The 14,083-nt window shown below is 34.6% G+C and overlaps 1 protein-coding gene across 5 annotated transcripts in view; it reads left to right on the forward strand.

Annotated features, from left to right (window-relative positions):
* CDIN1 (CDAN1 interacting nuclease 1) overlaps positions 1-14,083 on the forward strand; it is a 138,969-nt gene that overhangs the window by 89,560 nt on the left and 35,326 nt on the right. Inside the window, exons 11-12 of one of the 5 annotated variants that reach the window (XM_086749364.1) lie at positions 2,247-2,325; positions 2,418-2,440. The exons of the other annotated variants lie outside the window; for them this stretch is intronic. Of the exons in view, the coding sequence (XP_086605490.1) occupies positions 2,247-2,325 (79 nt within the window). The 3' untranslated portion in view covers positions 2,418-2,440. Of the gene's footprint in view, positions 1-2,246; positions 2,326-2,417; positions 2,441-14,083 lie in introns of those variants that run through there. 5 annotated transcript variants of the gene reach the window in all.

Here is a 14,083-nt window from a genome sequence, read left to right on the forward strand (position 1 = left end):
AGAAAATTGTGAAAGTATCCTAGGTGCTAATAATGCATGTGCATACTCTGGGATTGGCTGTTACTCATGCTCAGAGCTTTATATTTCAAATTAAATTCAGTCTGATGATTTTGTGTTGCATAAGCAAATTCTAAACTTTGTTTTAAAAGGTTTACGATAACTACTTCATTGGAGATACACTGTCTTATAAACCCACTGCCAAAACATGGTTTCATAAATCCAAATTTCAGTGGCATCAAAACCAAAGGAACAGTCAAAACCTGAAGGAAAGTTATTTCAATCGCTTTTGCAAACTATGAACACTTAACTGTGAAGCGCCTTTGCATTGCTTTGTTTTGTTTGTCCTTTACAAAAGGCTGAGTGTTTAATGCAAAAACTTGCATGATCAAATTTTAAATTGAAATACATTAATTTCATGAATCATATGTGTAACTTAAAGGTTACTGTAATAACATTGTCATGCATTTTTCAGATACTTTAAGTAATAGTTATGTAATTAACAGACTTGACTAATCATCAAAGTACTGTATGCAAAGTAGGTAGGTTAATGTTATGACAATTTGTGGACCCAGTTCAGCACACAGTGATTGGCTTACATTCCTAACTGAAACTGTTTGCCCATGTTTTTTGTACTTAGGACATTTAATATACATAGAGTGGAATTTGTGAATGTAGCTATCAGAAGTGCTAATAGGTATAATGTTATTAAATGTATCTTTGAAACCTATCGATACGAAGATACAGTGTCCCCATTGTCATCATCTTTATTATATTGCTTGCTGTGTGCAGCTCTTAGGGATGCGTGTTTTAACACATCTAGAGATCTTTAAAGCGTAGATGATGTAGTGATGGCTGTTTAATTATGAAGAGATAGAATGAACAGAATTTATTATGGAATAAGAAGTTGTAAGAAACTATGAGCTCTAGTTTTGTTTCTTCCAGAGTGCAACTGCTGCACGTTTGGGTAGAAGAGGAAATTTGCTTCTTAGGGCATATGAATACTCCCATATGCAATTTTTAACCTGAAAGGCTAAACTGATTTTCTGTTTAAAAATCTAAAGTTACAGGAGATAGAACTTCAAAGTGAATCAGAGCTATGTTTATCCCTCTTATATGTCAGAGTTTAAGTGCAATGTTTTATGTATACAGTCATCATGACAGTTAAAAAGGCTATAAAGAAAAGCAATTATATAATTGCTTTAAAGAATTAAGTGCACAGATAAAGGCTTTTAGAAACTGCAGAGCAGATTTAATAATTGTATCACCTGAAGTCAAGCTGCAAAATTATGTCCTAATTATTTGCAAGGAGTAATTATCTATAAAGTTATAAGCTTTCAAAGATTTTATGGGAGAGTGGGGGAATTCTTTGATTATTTTTTTTTCCCCACGCACACTAAAACAACACCCCATCATTTTCTATTTTAGCAGTTTCCACAACTTAAACATTAAATTCTTATTGTTGCTTTCTGTTATATTAGTAGTGTGTGTTTTGCAATTCTAATCTTCACGTTTTTCTTTCTTTATCGCCGAAGTAGGCCTTTTGAAGCCAGGGAATTTTTCATAGCAATATTGACAGTGTTCGCATTTGCATGATGACAGCCAAGGAATGGAGCAGTAATTTTTGAAATTGCAGAAGTATTTAGAACACTGATAAAAGCTGAAATATATTTTTGATGGATTGAAGTTAAGCATACATGATTTTTCCTGCTGTCAAAAGGCTCTGAATTTAGTGAATATTTGCCTGCTGTGAGAATGCAAGATTAACATCACAACCATCACCCGGGCACCCAAACCCTGCAATTTAATAGCTTTTTAGGTTCTTTCCTTTTTCTAAACAGCAATTAATCTCATTTTAGTACAATTTTCTCGTTTCTGAAGTCGCTCATTGAATCGCTGTTTTGTTCATATTTGGCTTCAGCTCCTCTGCATAGTCATTAAAGTCCCAATTAATGTCACCTTTAGCTGAAGAGTACTCATTTTTATTGAGAAAATGACAGTTGCTGCCATGAGTAGTGCAGTGTAATATACATTAATTGCCCTGTAACACTGGTAATTACGAGTTTTTCAAGCCTCTCAGTAAACTGTCATGCCTAGACAAGACTGTGCTAAAATAGATTACTCATTAGGGAGACCTGTCCCGTTTTCTGGTGGGTTCTTAGTGTTGGTTTAAAAAAAAATCTTGAGTTTGAACAAATAGTTGCCAAAAGCAATTTCCTACAACAACATGTCTGTGTTCGGTTTTCCAGCCATCACTTAAGCCTGCGGTCAGCAAACAGACAGGGTGCTGTGGACTCCAGAGATGTCAGGACTGCAATGTTTATTTAGGTGGATCACAAGGATAAGCTTAGCAATTCGTACTTCAGTGCTTAATATGGATGTTATTAAAGCTGTCTTTTTCAGTGCTGTGTTTGTAACAGGTCTACCTGACATTTTAGAAGAGCAGTCAACATTATCAATATCTTATGACCCAAAAGACAGAGTGCTGCAGACTGTCCAGTGAGTTGGAATTACTAAATCCATTCTCAAATAACGCGCATGTAGGAACAGCAGGGATTATGTTTTGGATTATATGGAATAATTATCAGATTTTTCAGGAGCTTCATGGCATTGCAAGGTGTATTTAAAAAAAAAAAATAGAAAAAATACGTGGAAAGAATTCCATTAATATTTTCACTCTGTCTTAAAATCAGGCTTTAATACATGTATTGTCAGAAGACCCACCTGCTGATTGACTTGGAATATGGTGGAAAGCAAGTGCTCTTAATTTCAGAAGGAATGTATTTCCCTGCTTTCTCTTTCTGTCTCTCTCTTATTTTATGTTTGTTTTTAAGGACAAAATAGTCTCCTTTAAAGCTCGTTGCGGCACTGAACTGACAGAAGAAAACCTTTGTTTTGTCTTTGTTATAACACCTGCTCTAGGCAATCTGCTCTTTCACGCTCTCTCTAAATGAATTTTGTCACAGCCTTTCATATTCTCTTGTGGTGATGAGCTAATGAAAGTAGATAGTACAATTTGTGCTGACCAGGTAGCAACTGCCAGCCTGCAGCTGAGGATAGTTTAAAGAAATAAATAAAATACAGCATTATATCACTGATTTATCTATTACATGACATTAATAGTGAGAAACCTTGGTGTGTTTATCTGTTTGTGTTGGTGTGCATTTATCGAATTGTTTATGACAAGACTAATTGGGGTAATTGTAGACACTGAAATTACCTGTCAGCTATATGTAACCACACTCCCTTTCTTTCTGACAAATGATGACAACTGAGGGACCCCGTAGCATTACTCATGATGGCTTTTCGAGTGGTAATAAGGACAATAGGGGCCCTGGCTAATTTGACATGGACAGCCTTCACAACAAGAAGCCAGCTAAATGACTTGTCAGTAGGGGAAAGAAGTCAGAAAAGTAATGGAGTCCCCCATGGCGCTCTGACAGGGAGATGAGGCAATTTCAACGGAAAGTGAAAAGGCTTCAGTTTGTCAAGTATTTAGAACAATCAGAGAACAGCTAGAGGCTGGAACCTGACAATAAATTTGTGAACCATGGTAGCAGTTTCATATAGGTCAGTTATTTCATAATGGCTGTGAAGCTTTCAGAGGTTTCTGCTTTCGTAGCATACTTCACATCAGCCAACTGGTGCTTTGTCACCTTAAATTTGTGCTTCACTTTACACAGTAGGAATAATGGTTAAGGTTACAGAGGAACGGCAATGTAAGACAGCATGATTTGCAGACACCAATCTGTTGAAAAATAAACAAAAATTTAGATAGTAATAGTGTGATTGCATCCATTACAAGCTAGCGGTGTTAACATGCTCTCTATGATTTTGGCCTGCACCCTTTTTATGGATAAATGAAGTACTTTATTTCTCACAGACAAAACTAATAAAGCATAAGCCCCTGTTCCTATCGTTTCACCCTACAGTACATAGTTAAAATTTCTTAAGATTCATTTCCTGCTCCTTGCTCTTGAAATGTATTTCAGTTCTACAGTTTTGACATCTATTGAGACACTGTAACTGATGACACAAAAGGAGAATTTGTGAATTTTTTTTGTGTGCTCAGCAGAAGATGATGTTCTTAAGGATTTTTGAAAAACCTCCAGCCTTCCAGAATTAAATACGAGTTCTGTGTCCCACTGATAGCAGGTCTTTTTATCTGTGGCTTCAGGAATCTGTTCGGTTGTTGTTTTTTTTTTATATCAATGGTTCTTACCTATTTATTTGCATTGAGATAAAAAGTCAAAGTATGATTAAAGTATCACTTCACTACTGCACTGTGCCTCCTGAATTCCTAACACAGGCCCCTGAATTCCTTAAAAGTGTTTATGGATTGAGCACAGATTTAGTGAGAAGTATCAGCTTGTCCTTTTTGGCAGTGATTGTTTTGTTAGAAAATGGGATTGAATATATTCATTTTAATGTTTTACTTATGGTCTGATTCTTTCATTTTACCAAATGTCCTATTTCTGGCAGATTTTAAAGCTAGTGCAGCAACTATTTGTTTGAGAACTGTATGGATACTAGCTTTTTTAATAAGTGCTTCAAGATGTCTCATTGCATGACTAACACGTTTCTTGACCTGGTCTTACTAAATTTAGCTACATAAACATTTTCACCCCCCTTCTCACTCATTTAAATGTGTAACACAGAGTTTTCTCTCTTGCTTGAAGGTCTTAGAATAGAAACTTTCTGTGCCATATTTAAAAAGTAAGACTGCTTTGTTGATGGGAATCCTGCATCCTCACCCCCATCCATCACCGTTTCCTCAATTTTTTTTTAGATTTACGCTCTTGCTCTTTAAGTCTCATCACTCAGATTTGAAGGGATCTTAATTTAGGCCAGCCAGGAACTTGGCCCTTAATTCCCAGTACCTGAACATTTCAAAACTGTGTTTCATTTCTTTGTTGTAGTGATTTTGACAAGGAAATGTCTTGGTAAATTGAAGGAGCTTGTTGTTCTGCAAGTTGGGCCATTGAGTCCAATGTTATAAATGTAGTTCCCCTCTCCACAATAAAAAACCAAAACCAAAACCCCTATGAGGTGATCATTTAAACATGGTATGTCCACACCTGAATCTCCTTTATTCTGAGTGCCTGTCCTGCACATGTTCATCTGAGTTTGCCAAATATTCTACCTAGTTATTTTCTAAGATGTTTCTCCAGCAGAACTAAAGAAATTATCAACATATGCTAAAGTGGCACCAGGTCTCTTCTCTGAAGAATGCAAAAATCTTCCCTTTTTTGTCTGAAATAGAGCTTTTGAGGTGTTTGCATTCAAATGCCCCTCAGAGCACTACAAGATTAGGATTATTTGAACAATAAGACCTAGAATTGCTTCAACATGCTGTCTTTTGGCCATACTCTTCCTTTGTTCCTGGTGGAATCACAAGGATGTGAATCAGGCAGAACCTGCCTCATCAGGCTCTTTGGTGCAGCTATCACTGTGGATTGCTTCAGTGTTGTTCATGCATGTAATTGTTTCATTGGTAGTAACTGCCTTCAGTACTTCCACTGACTTTGTCAGTTTATCTCATCTCAGCTTTCCAAGAGATCTTTTTAGGGTGAGGGTTGTTTTTTATCACCTCCTCTTCTTTCCTCCCTACCTCCATATGCCCTAATGTGCTTTGGTACTCAAGTATTGTTATCCAGACCTTGATCAAAATGAGAAGCCAATTTTCACTCTCCGCTGTCTGCAGTCCAGCTGTCTGACTCCTGCTGAAGTCAACAGTGGCATCCAAATGGTTGAAATTCCAAATACGTTTATTTTTTTACTTTCTTGATTTATTTAATTTTTTTTTATTAATTACTAAATACAAAATTATTTGAAAAGAGCAAATGTAAACATGATAGACATGTAATTAATCCATAGCAAAATGCAGACAAATTCAAACCTGGTAAAGGAAAGGCAGGCATGGCCCACAATCATTTTCATGCATGCTGTGAGAATCCTGTATGTTGTCTTATAGCTCACTGTTTTGTTTGGAAGCTGTATTTTTCCAGTGGATAAGAGATCATTTGTTACTATATCCTTTTTGATTTTGTGACCTATTACTTGAGAAACAATAACTTAATTTTAAAAAATTAACACTCTGAAGAAAGTTGAAGAAGAGAATCAAAATTAACTGTTCAGTGTTTAGGAAAATGTCTTTCTTTAAAAGAAAGATACCTTTGAAGTATCTTTAAAAGTGTTTTAAGTGGGTAGTATTTCAATGGTACCATGAGTTTGGGAAAGTTTCACAATGTGGTGCTGATACCTTGATCTTCTAATGATGTTGGCTGAAAATTGTCTCTCATAACACCTTTTATATCTTTCCTTCAATAAGATATTTCATTACTAAGTTTGATTTAGGAGGTATTTTCAGTGCTTTTATCACACTTAGTTACTGATCTTGGAGGAAGAGGATCTCTTCTTTTTTTTTTTTTTTTCTCTCAAGGTAAATGCCTATTTTATTTATTGCAGAAGATATTAGAGCTTTGCAGGATGGATAGAAGTTATGCCTTGTGGCAAGAAGCATCTATCTAATAAGAACAATTTAGTTCTGATGGGGGAAACAGAAGAATATTTCTTTATGCAGTAGATTAATTTAACTAAACATTTATAAAAATCACAGGCTTAAAAAAAAATGACAAGGCTTTCCTTATAAAAGTTGTATCTAAACTAAACTGAATAATATTTATAGGAACTTGAATTCAATAATTTTACTCTTCAGTAAAAGTAAAAAGGAAAATGCTGAGTAAATTCTGAAAGGCATTAAATAGCTATATCAAAGTTTTGTATCTAATATGGGTGAAATAATGGAGGCTATTTTCCATTACCAGACCTTTGAATACTTGCCAAGTTTCTGTATTGCTATGTACTTATGACTTTTCATAAATATTGTCATATAATGGTGCATAGGTCTACTGTTAGTATGTTTCATAGGTCTACTGTTAGTGTGTTTCAAAATAAAAACAAAATCAGTGCAGAAAATATTTAAATGGATCTTTTTTTTTTTCTTTTAAAGGTATGCAAGACTAGTACAAATCTGTTTTTGAATACCTGTCTCAGTCTGACTACGGTATAACCAGTGCAGCCAATTCCTGCATCAAATATCCCTGGAATAGAAATGCAGAGCAGAATCATTTATACCAAAACTGCAAACAAGTCTTTGCATATCAATTACATTTTTATTATAGCAGATACTGCCACATGGGTTTAGGACATCTATATGTCGTAATTCAGAGTTTGCTTAACTATTGAGTCTTTTGCAAATATAAAATCCTTTCTACCAATACTCTGTCCATTACTTTGAATTCATGAAATTATAGTGAATTATAACAGATTGTAGTTCTCATGGCTACTAAATCTGATTTTTTAAGCCATTAGGAAAATGTCCTGCTCTGTCTTGTTCCTTTATTCAATCATAGAAGGAAGTGTTTTTGCAGAACTACAGTAACATGTTCAATTCTTAAATGGAGAGCTCCCTTATTAAAAAAAAATGTTTAAGACCTTTTATACTGTGTAACACCAACTGCCCATTCTACATTCCTGCAATGTATTGACTTTGTTTATTTTATTTGTTTTATTACAAGGAAATGATCACTGTTTATGTCATTAGCAAGTATAAGTAAATTATGAAAAACCTGGGGTAGTATGTAGGTTGAAATATAAGTACCTTTACCCAGAGAAGTACTAAATATATTTAGATATGATTAAACTACATCTAACCAATGCATTGTATCTTTTCACTAACAATTTTAATTGCAGAAGAAATGCAAATTTTGTGAACTGCACTTGCCCGATATGTAGTCTTAATATCCTTTCAACCATCTATTCCAATAAGTATAATAACTTTCATTTGCTTTCTCAGCATGTTCTTTCCTTTCTCTGAAAACTAAGGAAATGGGTTGACCATTAGTTTAATAGACACTGGCACTCTAAAATCAGAAGCATCTTCCAGATAGAAGGAAAAAACAACAGAAGTCACTTTTTCTGTCTGGACATCCAGTAGGAGATGGAGATTAAGCTAACATGTTCCATGCTTGAGTATCAAGAAGTGATACAGTCTTTTTTAGAGAAAGGTAGCTTAACTTTTCTATTTCCTCTTTTCAGTTTCTTTAGCCTAGCATTGTCGTCATTGGCTCATCCTAGTTTAGCAGTTTATTTCCTACTCAAGTTTCCATCTAAGTCTAAAAACTGGAAATGCAAGGAGTAAGCATATGTATGCTGAAAACTGTAGTTAACTCATTATTTCCTAGCTAATTGAGATGGAAGAAATATATGAATATATATCAATGCAGTTATTGTTAGTGCATAATTGTAAAATAGTGATATATCATCCTCACCCTTAGTAGGTGAATATCTACATGGGATTTACAAGCATCATCATTTTATTATCAAATGTAAATCTCAACACTGACTTGAGATGTTGGTAGTAATTAGTAACTGGATCACAAGGTCTCTGTCAGTTTTACTGTACACTCGGTCGTTCTGTAGCAACCAAAAAGGCTGGATGGATTTTGGTTTATACAGAGTCCGGATTCATATGTGATGTCTAGAGTCACATATAAGTACCAGTAAAAGATGGCATGAAATAAATTAATCTGGTTAAATGATGGCATACATTAAAATCTGTCCTAATTACTGTATCTAGGGTTAAACTGACATTCCAGCAGCTGGCAAAGATTGTTACTCTAATAATTGGAAATAATCAATACAGGAACTATTGGAAATAATCAACTGCATTTAGGAATATTATTGATGAGCAAAATGCCATTTGCTGTTTTTATTGCATTTTATTGTATTTAGATTGTAATTTAACTACCTTCTAATTAGTTTTAACTTTTTGCTCAATTGGAAGTAGTAAAACCTACTTACCTAGTAAGTGACACGTGTCATAAAGAAACATACAACCTCCTAGGATCCCCTAGGTCAGTCATCCATGAACTAATTATCTGAATTTTTGTTTCCCCACTTCTCTGAAGAAAAGCAATACAATTGAATTTGTCCTTTTCCCTCTTCCCAAAGCAAAACACAGAAACAAGCTTTTTTTTTCCCTCGCTGCATTCTTAACTGTTAAAATATCCTAAAGCACATTGCATTTTAATTTCCAAGCCATGTCTTGTATTAGTGAAGTGCACATGTTACTGATTTGAGCTGAAAGTTCTCAGTCTGTAAGGCAGAACACCAGGCTGGCACGAACAAGGTCCTTGCTAGGTCAAAGGCCCGAAGTTGACATCTTTCTTAAATCTTACTTTTGTGAAAACTAGAAGCGCAGGTCAGGGCAGCTGGCTGATGGCATTGCCTTTTACAACCACTGATTAGATTAGCTCAACATTTATCAACTACACAGAGACTAACACTTAACCTTTTAACTCTAGAGTTTTGATGTATCCTTATTTTTTAATGAGGATGTTATTGCCCCAAAGTGTCCCTTAAAGCTTTAGTGTAGGTTTTTTCTCCCATTTAGCTGACTTACAGGCTTTAAATGCTTTGTAATTCAAAGTATGGTGTTTATAATTGTGCTTTGTTTTGAGGGCAGAGATTGAGTAATTTTGCTCTAAAATAATTTATTCTAAATATTATTATCATATCTGTTCAATTCTAAGATTTTACTTCTATCTGTTCCATTAACCTAGATTTCAAGATGTAATTTATAGCTAGCTTGAGTGCTAGCTGTTTTTTATCCTAAATCATTAACTGAGCAATATTTACAATCAAAGTTTTCCTTAGAAAAGATGTAGTAACTTGCTACATTGGATTTACCTAATTATCTGTTACTTATTCTGAATATGGACCCTAATCACCTGAGTTTAGAAAATGAATTCACATCTCTATAGGATGCTTCCCATGATTCCACATCTAGCAAGCTGCATTCAAGATTTTCCTTTTCTGTTGGATTTTGGGGCCTGTAAAGATATGTTTTATCAGTTGCAATTGTGGGCATTATAAGAGACTGCAAAAAATACTGTCACCGGAGACCTAAAATAGTCCTGAACTTACTGATTGATTGGAAGAGATGTAGCTCTTGCTCTGAGAAACGATCAGGCACGTAACAAAATACCAGGACCATGGCAAATTCAGAGTTGTACAATTCCTATGTAGGCAGCACTGAGATCTCAATGCCATACTGAGGTGAGCCACAGGTAGCTGGGAGCTGTAGTCACTTCAGATCTGAATTGACGTCTTCCGAGTCCCAAGAGTGGCTGAAACAGATTGCAGCAGTGGCCAGTTGTGACCTAACAGTGGTATATCAAAAGCCTAGATATGAAGAAAACTGAGATAACGTGATTTTTCCCTAGTATAGTATCTACAAATAGTACAATATCAACAAGAGGAAATCAAAGCAATAGGTCACAAATAACAAAAATTTTTCTGTACTGCTTTTGCTTGGGTATATTTGTATTAAGTAGCAGCATTAACTAACTTTTGTCTACTATGGTTTAGTTTGGTAAATTCTGACAGCTGGTTATTCTACCATGAGCAGCTGGGGACACAGCACAGCACCTGTTACTGCCCTTTGACTCCATGTGTGTTACTTTTTATTGCAAAGGTTAGTTAGGTACAGATTTTCTTAGGACCCCAGCATCACGGATCTGAGTTATGTATGAGGGACTTAATTAGCACATGGGTACATGTGACCACATTTATATATCACCTACTGAAAATGCACTGTCAGCAATAAAGAGGACCATCAGTAGGCTAGAATAATATCTGCTGCTGCTTCTACTTAAAAAGAAGTATAAAATCCAATGTGAACGATTATTGTCTCTCATTACCTTCTAGATATCTGGAATGGTAGTTTCTACAAAGGGAGGGAGGCCAAATTCAATAAAATATTTGTTTGGAGGTTATGTCTTCCTTTTCGTTACTAGCAACATTGTTATCTCCTTCCTATGTTAATGTAAGGTCAGTAAAGAAAGACTCAGATGTGTGAAAGTGAACTAGAAAATGTTCTGTATGGTTTCTGTTTTGAAATCCGAGCTTGTAAACAGGACAGAGAGCATTAATATTTCCTGGAAAGAAAATTAAGAGAAGGAGAAATTCCTGTTTATGTGCTTCTGATTTCTTAAAACCAGTTTTGAGAAGTAGCAGTATTTTCAGTCTGGTTTTCACCTGCCTTTAGTCTCTGCACTTCAGCTCCGTGCCCTGACTCCAGCCTGGGCGTTCCGTGTCAGACGACCACATCTGTACCTGTGTAAGGAAGGTGTTCCTGTTATGGTCCCACTAGTGAAAACAGTGATCTTAGAGCAGGATTCCAACATCTGGGGGTGGAAGGGTAGCCTGACAGCAGTAACTGAACAAATCAAGACATGACTTAATACCAGACATAAAAGTTTCATTAATCTGGAAGACAAACAGCAGAAGAGGGACTTGCATTTTTTATTACTGAGTCTCGTGTTATCTAGTCATACACTAACGATATATTTTCCTGCTTAAATTAACCCTTAAATATAGCCAGATTACTTCAAAAATGAGGCCCTATTTTGAATCAGTTGTGTTATTCAAAGCAAACATTATTTCCTAAGAACATTTTTCCTAAAATTTAATTGTGTGCTCTTTATAAAAAGTTTAGACTTAGCACTTACTTCAGTCTCATTGAAGACAACAAAGTCAATTTGGACATCATTTACGATATTTTAAAGTGGTTATTTTGTTAGCAAGTAAAATGTAAAACAGGCAACTTGTTTAGGTTTAGTCAAATTGTGCTTGGTGGAAATTAATATACCACTCACTAAATTAATTGAAGTAGTTTGAAACTGCTCAGATCCTGGAAATTAATGAACTTGTTCTATGAAAAACAAGCTTAATATGATGAAAGCTGAGTTTAAAAACCATGGATGTATTCTGTAGTTAATGTAAAATGGTGGAGCTTCATTGTTGCCACTGGAGCTATCTAGTTTAGTTTCAAAACACAAAGTAATGGTAAATAAACATTACCATAGTAATTGACTTCTATAAGCTAACATTATTTTATCACATAGTAAGAAAACAAGACAAATTTATAGTCATTTTATTGTATTACACTCGTTCAGAAAAAAAAAATATTTGGTTGAATTTATTGATATAGTAAAGTAACTCTTGCCTGCTTCTTAGCACTTCCCTTTGGTATCAGTTAATTTTTTAAAAATATTTTCAAGATGGTAGGTTGTTGTCAGATTTATATCATATCATATCATCATATCATATCATATCACATTGCTTCCTGCTCACAGAAATCACAACTGTAACAATAAATACAGTATTTTAGCACTCTGTATTATATCACCATTATTTTTAAGATTGCGTTCTGTTTGTCAGAACAGCAACTTTCTTTTATTTATGGTAGGTAGGACAGTGGGTACATGCTTAGTTCCAGGTGAATATGTTAGATGGTTCTTCAATATGCATATGCTAAAACATGTGTGGAGTTTGAGTGTCTGTATATACCAGTATTTGTGGATAACCAACACGATAAGGTTGGAACTTTCAGAGATACTGAGATTAAGAACATTTCATATTTCAACAGTTTAGATTATCTGCCAAACAAGGTGAGTATATCTGTACCGATAATATGTACCGAGCCTCAAGCCAGACTTCTCTTAGAGTGAATTTTTACTATCTTTTGTTTAAATGTATACTATTTAGAAGATACTGAACAATCTTATACTTTCCTCCTTAAAGCAACTAAAGTATTGTCCTCCAAATTAAGCACTTTAGGTGCTCAGTAACTTTCAGTAGAGAAGAAAAAAAAGTGCAGTCTGCAGTGCATCATGTCTGTTTTGTCCTAATAATCCAAGAGTAAGTGGGCTAAATATGAGCAAATATATTTGTTTTCTCTAGGTGTATCAGAGGTTAAACAGGTAGGAGAAAGCTATTGAAGCTTAAAGATAGTAATAGCACACACAAAAAAATGTCTCTACCCATTGATAATGTCAGACTAACAAATTAAAGAGTTTTGGCCAAGAGACTAATAAACTTCCAAACTAGTTTTCCAAACTGATTAGTGAAAGTAAAAAAAAACTATTTTGCAATTAATTTCAATGTATGAGAAATAAAGAGTGATTGATTTTTTGCCAAGCTGTAAATGTATTATAAAAATACTCATTTTAGCAGTGCTTTCTGTATTTTTTTTATACTTGGAAGTCAGTTATTCAGAAAATATGCAACTTTCTCTTTACTTAATTCAATGTCTTGCTAAATTCAGTTTGTCCTGTAATAAAAGTTGTGTTACAGTATTCATGGTGATTTTGCACATATGGAATCACCTCCTACACTGAAAATAAGTTGTACGACCTGTTTGGTTTATAAAACAAATAAAAATAAAAAATACTGAAACAAATGTTTTACATTCCTTTTATGCATTGCATTGAAGTCTTGATGAAACTAATTCTAAAAAGAAATCATTTGCCCTCATGGAATTCCGGTAAATCCCATGAAACCATAATTAAAAGCAGTCACACTTTACTCTGAGAAGGGCATATTATTCCTATTTATCCTATGCTTTTCCTTAATCAATGTAATAAATTTATACTTAGTATTTGTTGAGGTGGGAGGGGGGAAGAAACAAACCTTATTATTTTTAACACAGATTATCCAGAAGGCAAAATTTATGGATTAGAAAGCGAGGGTGGTGCACAGACTTGGCTGTAAAATTACTCAGGTCTCATTGCATTTGCCTTGTCATGAGGAAAAACAAAATTTAGCCAAGATTAATTTAGCATAGGGCATCAAGAGCATACTGTCTCTCACCTGTATATATTTTTTTTCATGTATATGTAAATATATATATAACTGCCCCTTTTTTATGTTACTACAGCAATATATAAATCATCAGGTTAGCTCTATCTGTGAGCTTATTCCCCAGGAATCTTTTAATATATAATTTATAAACAACTTTAAGTTAAAAGACAGAACAGTGAAGTGCAAAATAAATACTGAGTTAAAGTTGTCTGGCTGAAAATATTTCATTTGTTATGAAGCTTACCTCCATTTTGGGGGCAGGTTCTTTGGGGTTTTTTTATTTGTCTGTCTTCCACTTTTTGTGTTTGGGTTGTTTTAACATATAGATCAGCCTTGCGTTTCTGGAGGTCTAAAAGTGGATAGCATTGCTCATGGA

Source organism: Chlamydotis macqueenii, chromosome 5 (assembly GCF_036417535.1).
Source record: "Chlamydotis macqueenii isolate bChlMac1 chromosome 5, bChlMac1.mat, whole genome shotgun sequence".
Lineage (NCBI taxonomy): Eukaryota > Metazoa > Chordata > Aves > Otidiformes > Otididae > Chlamydotis > Chlamydotis macqueenii.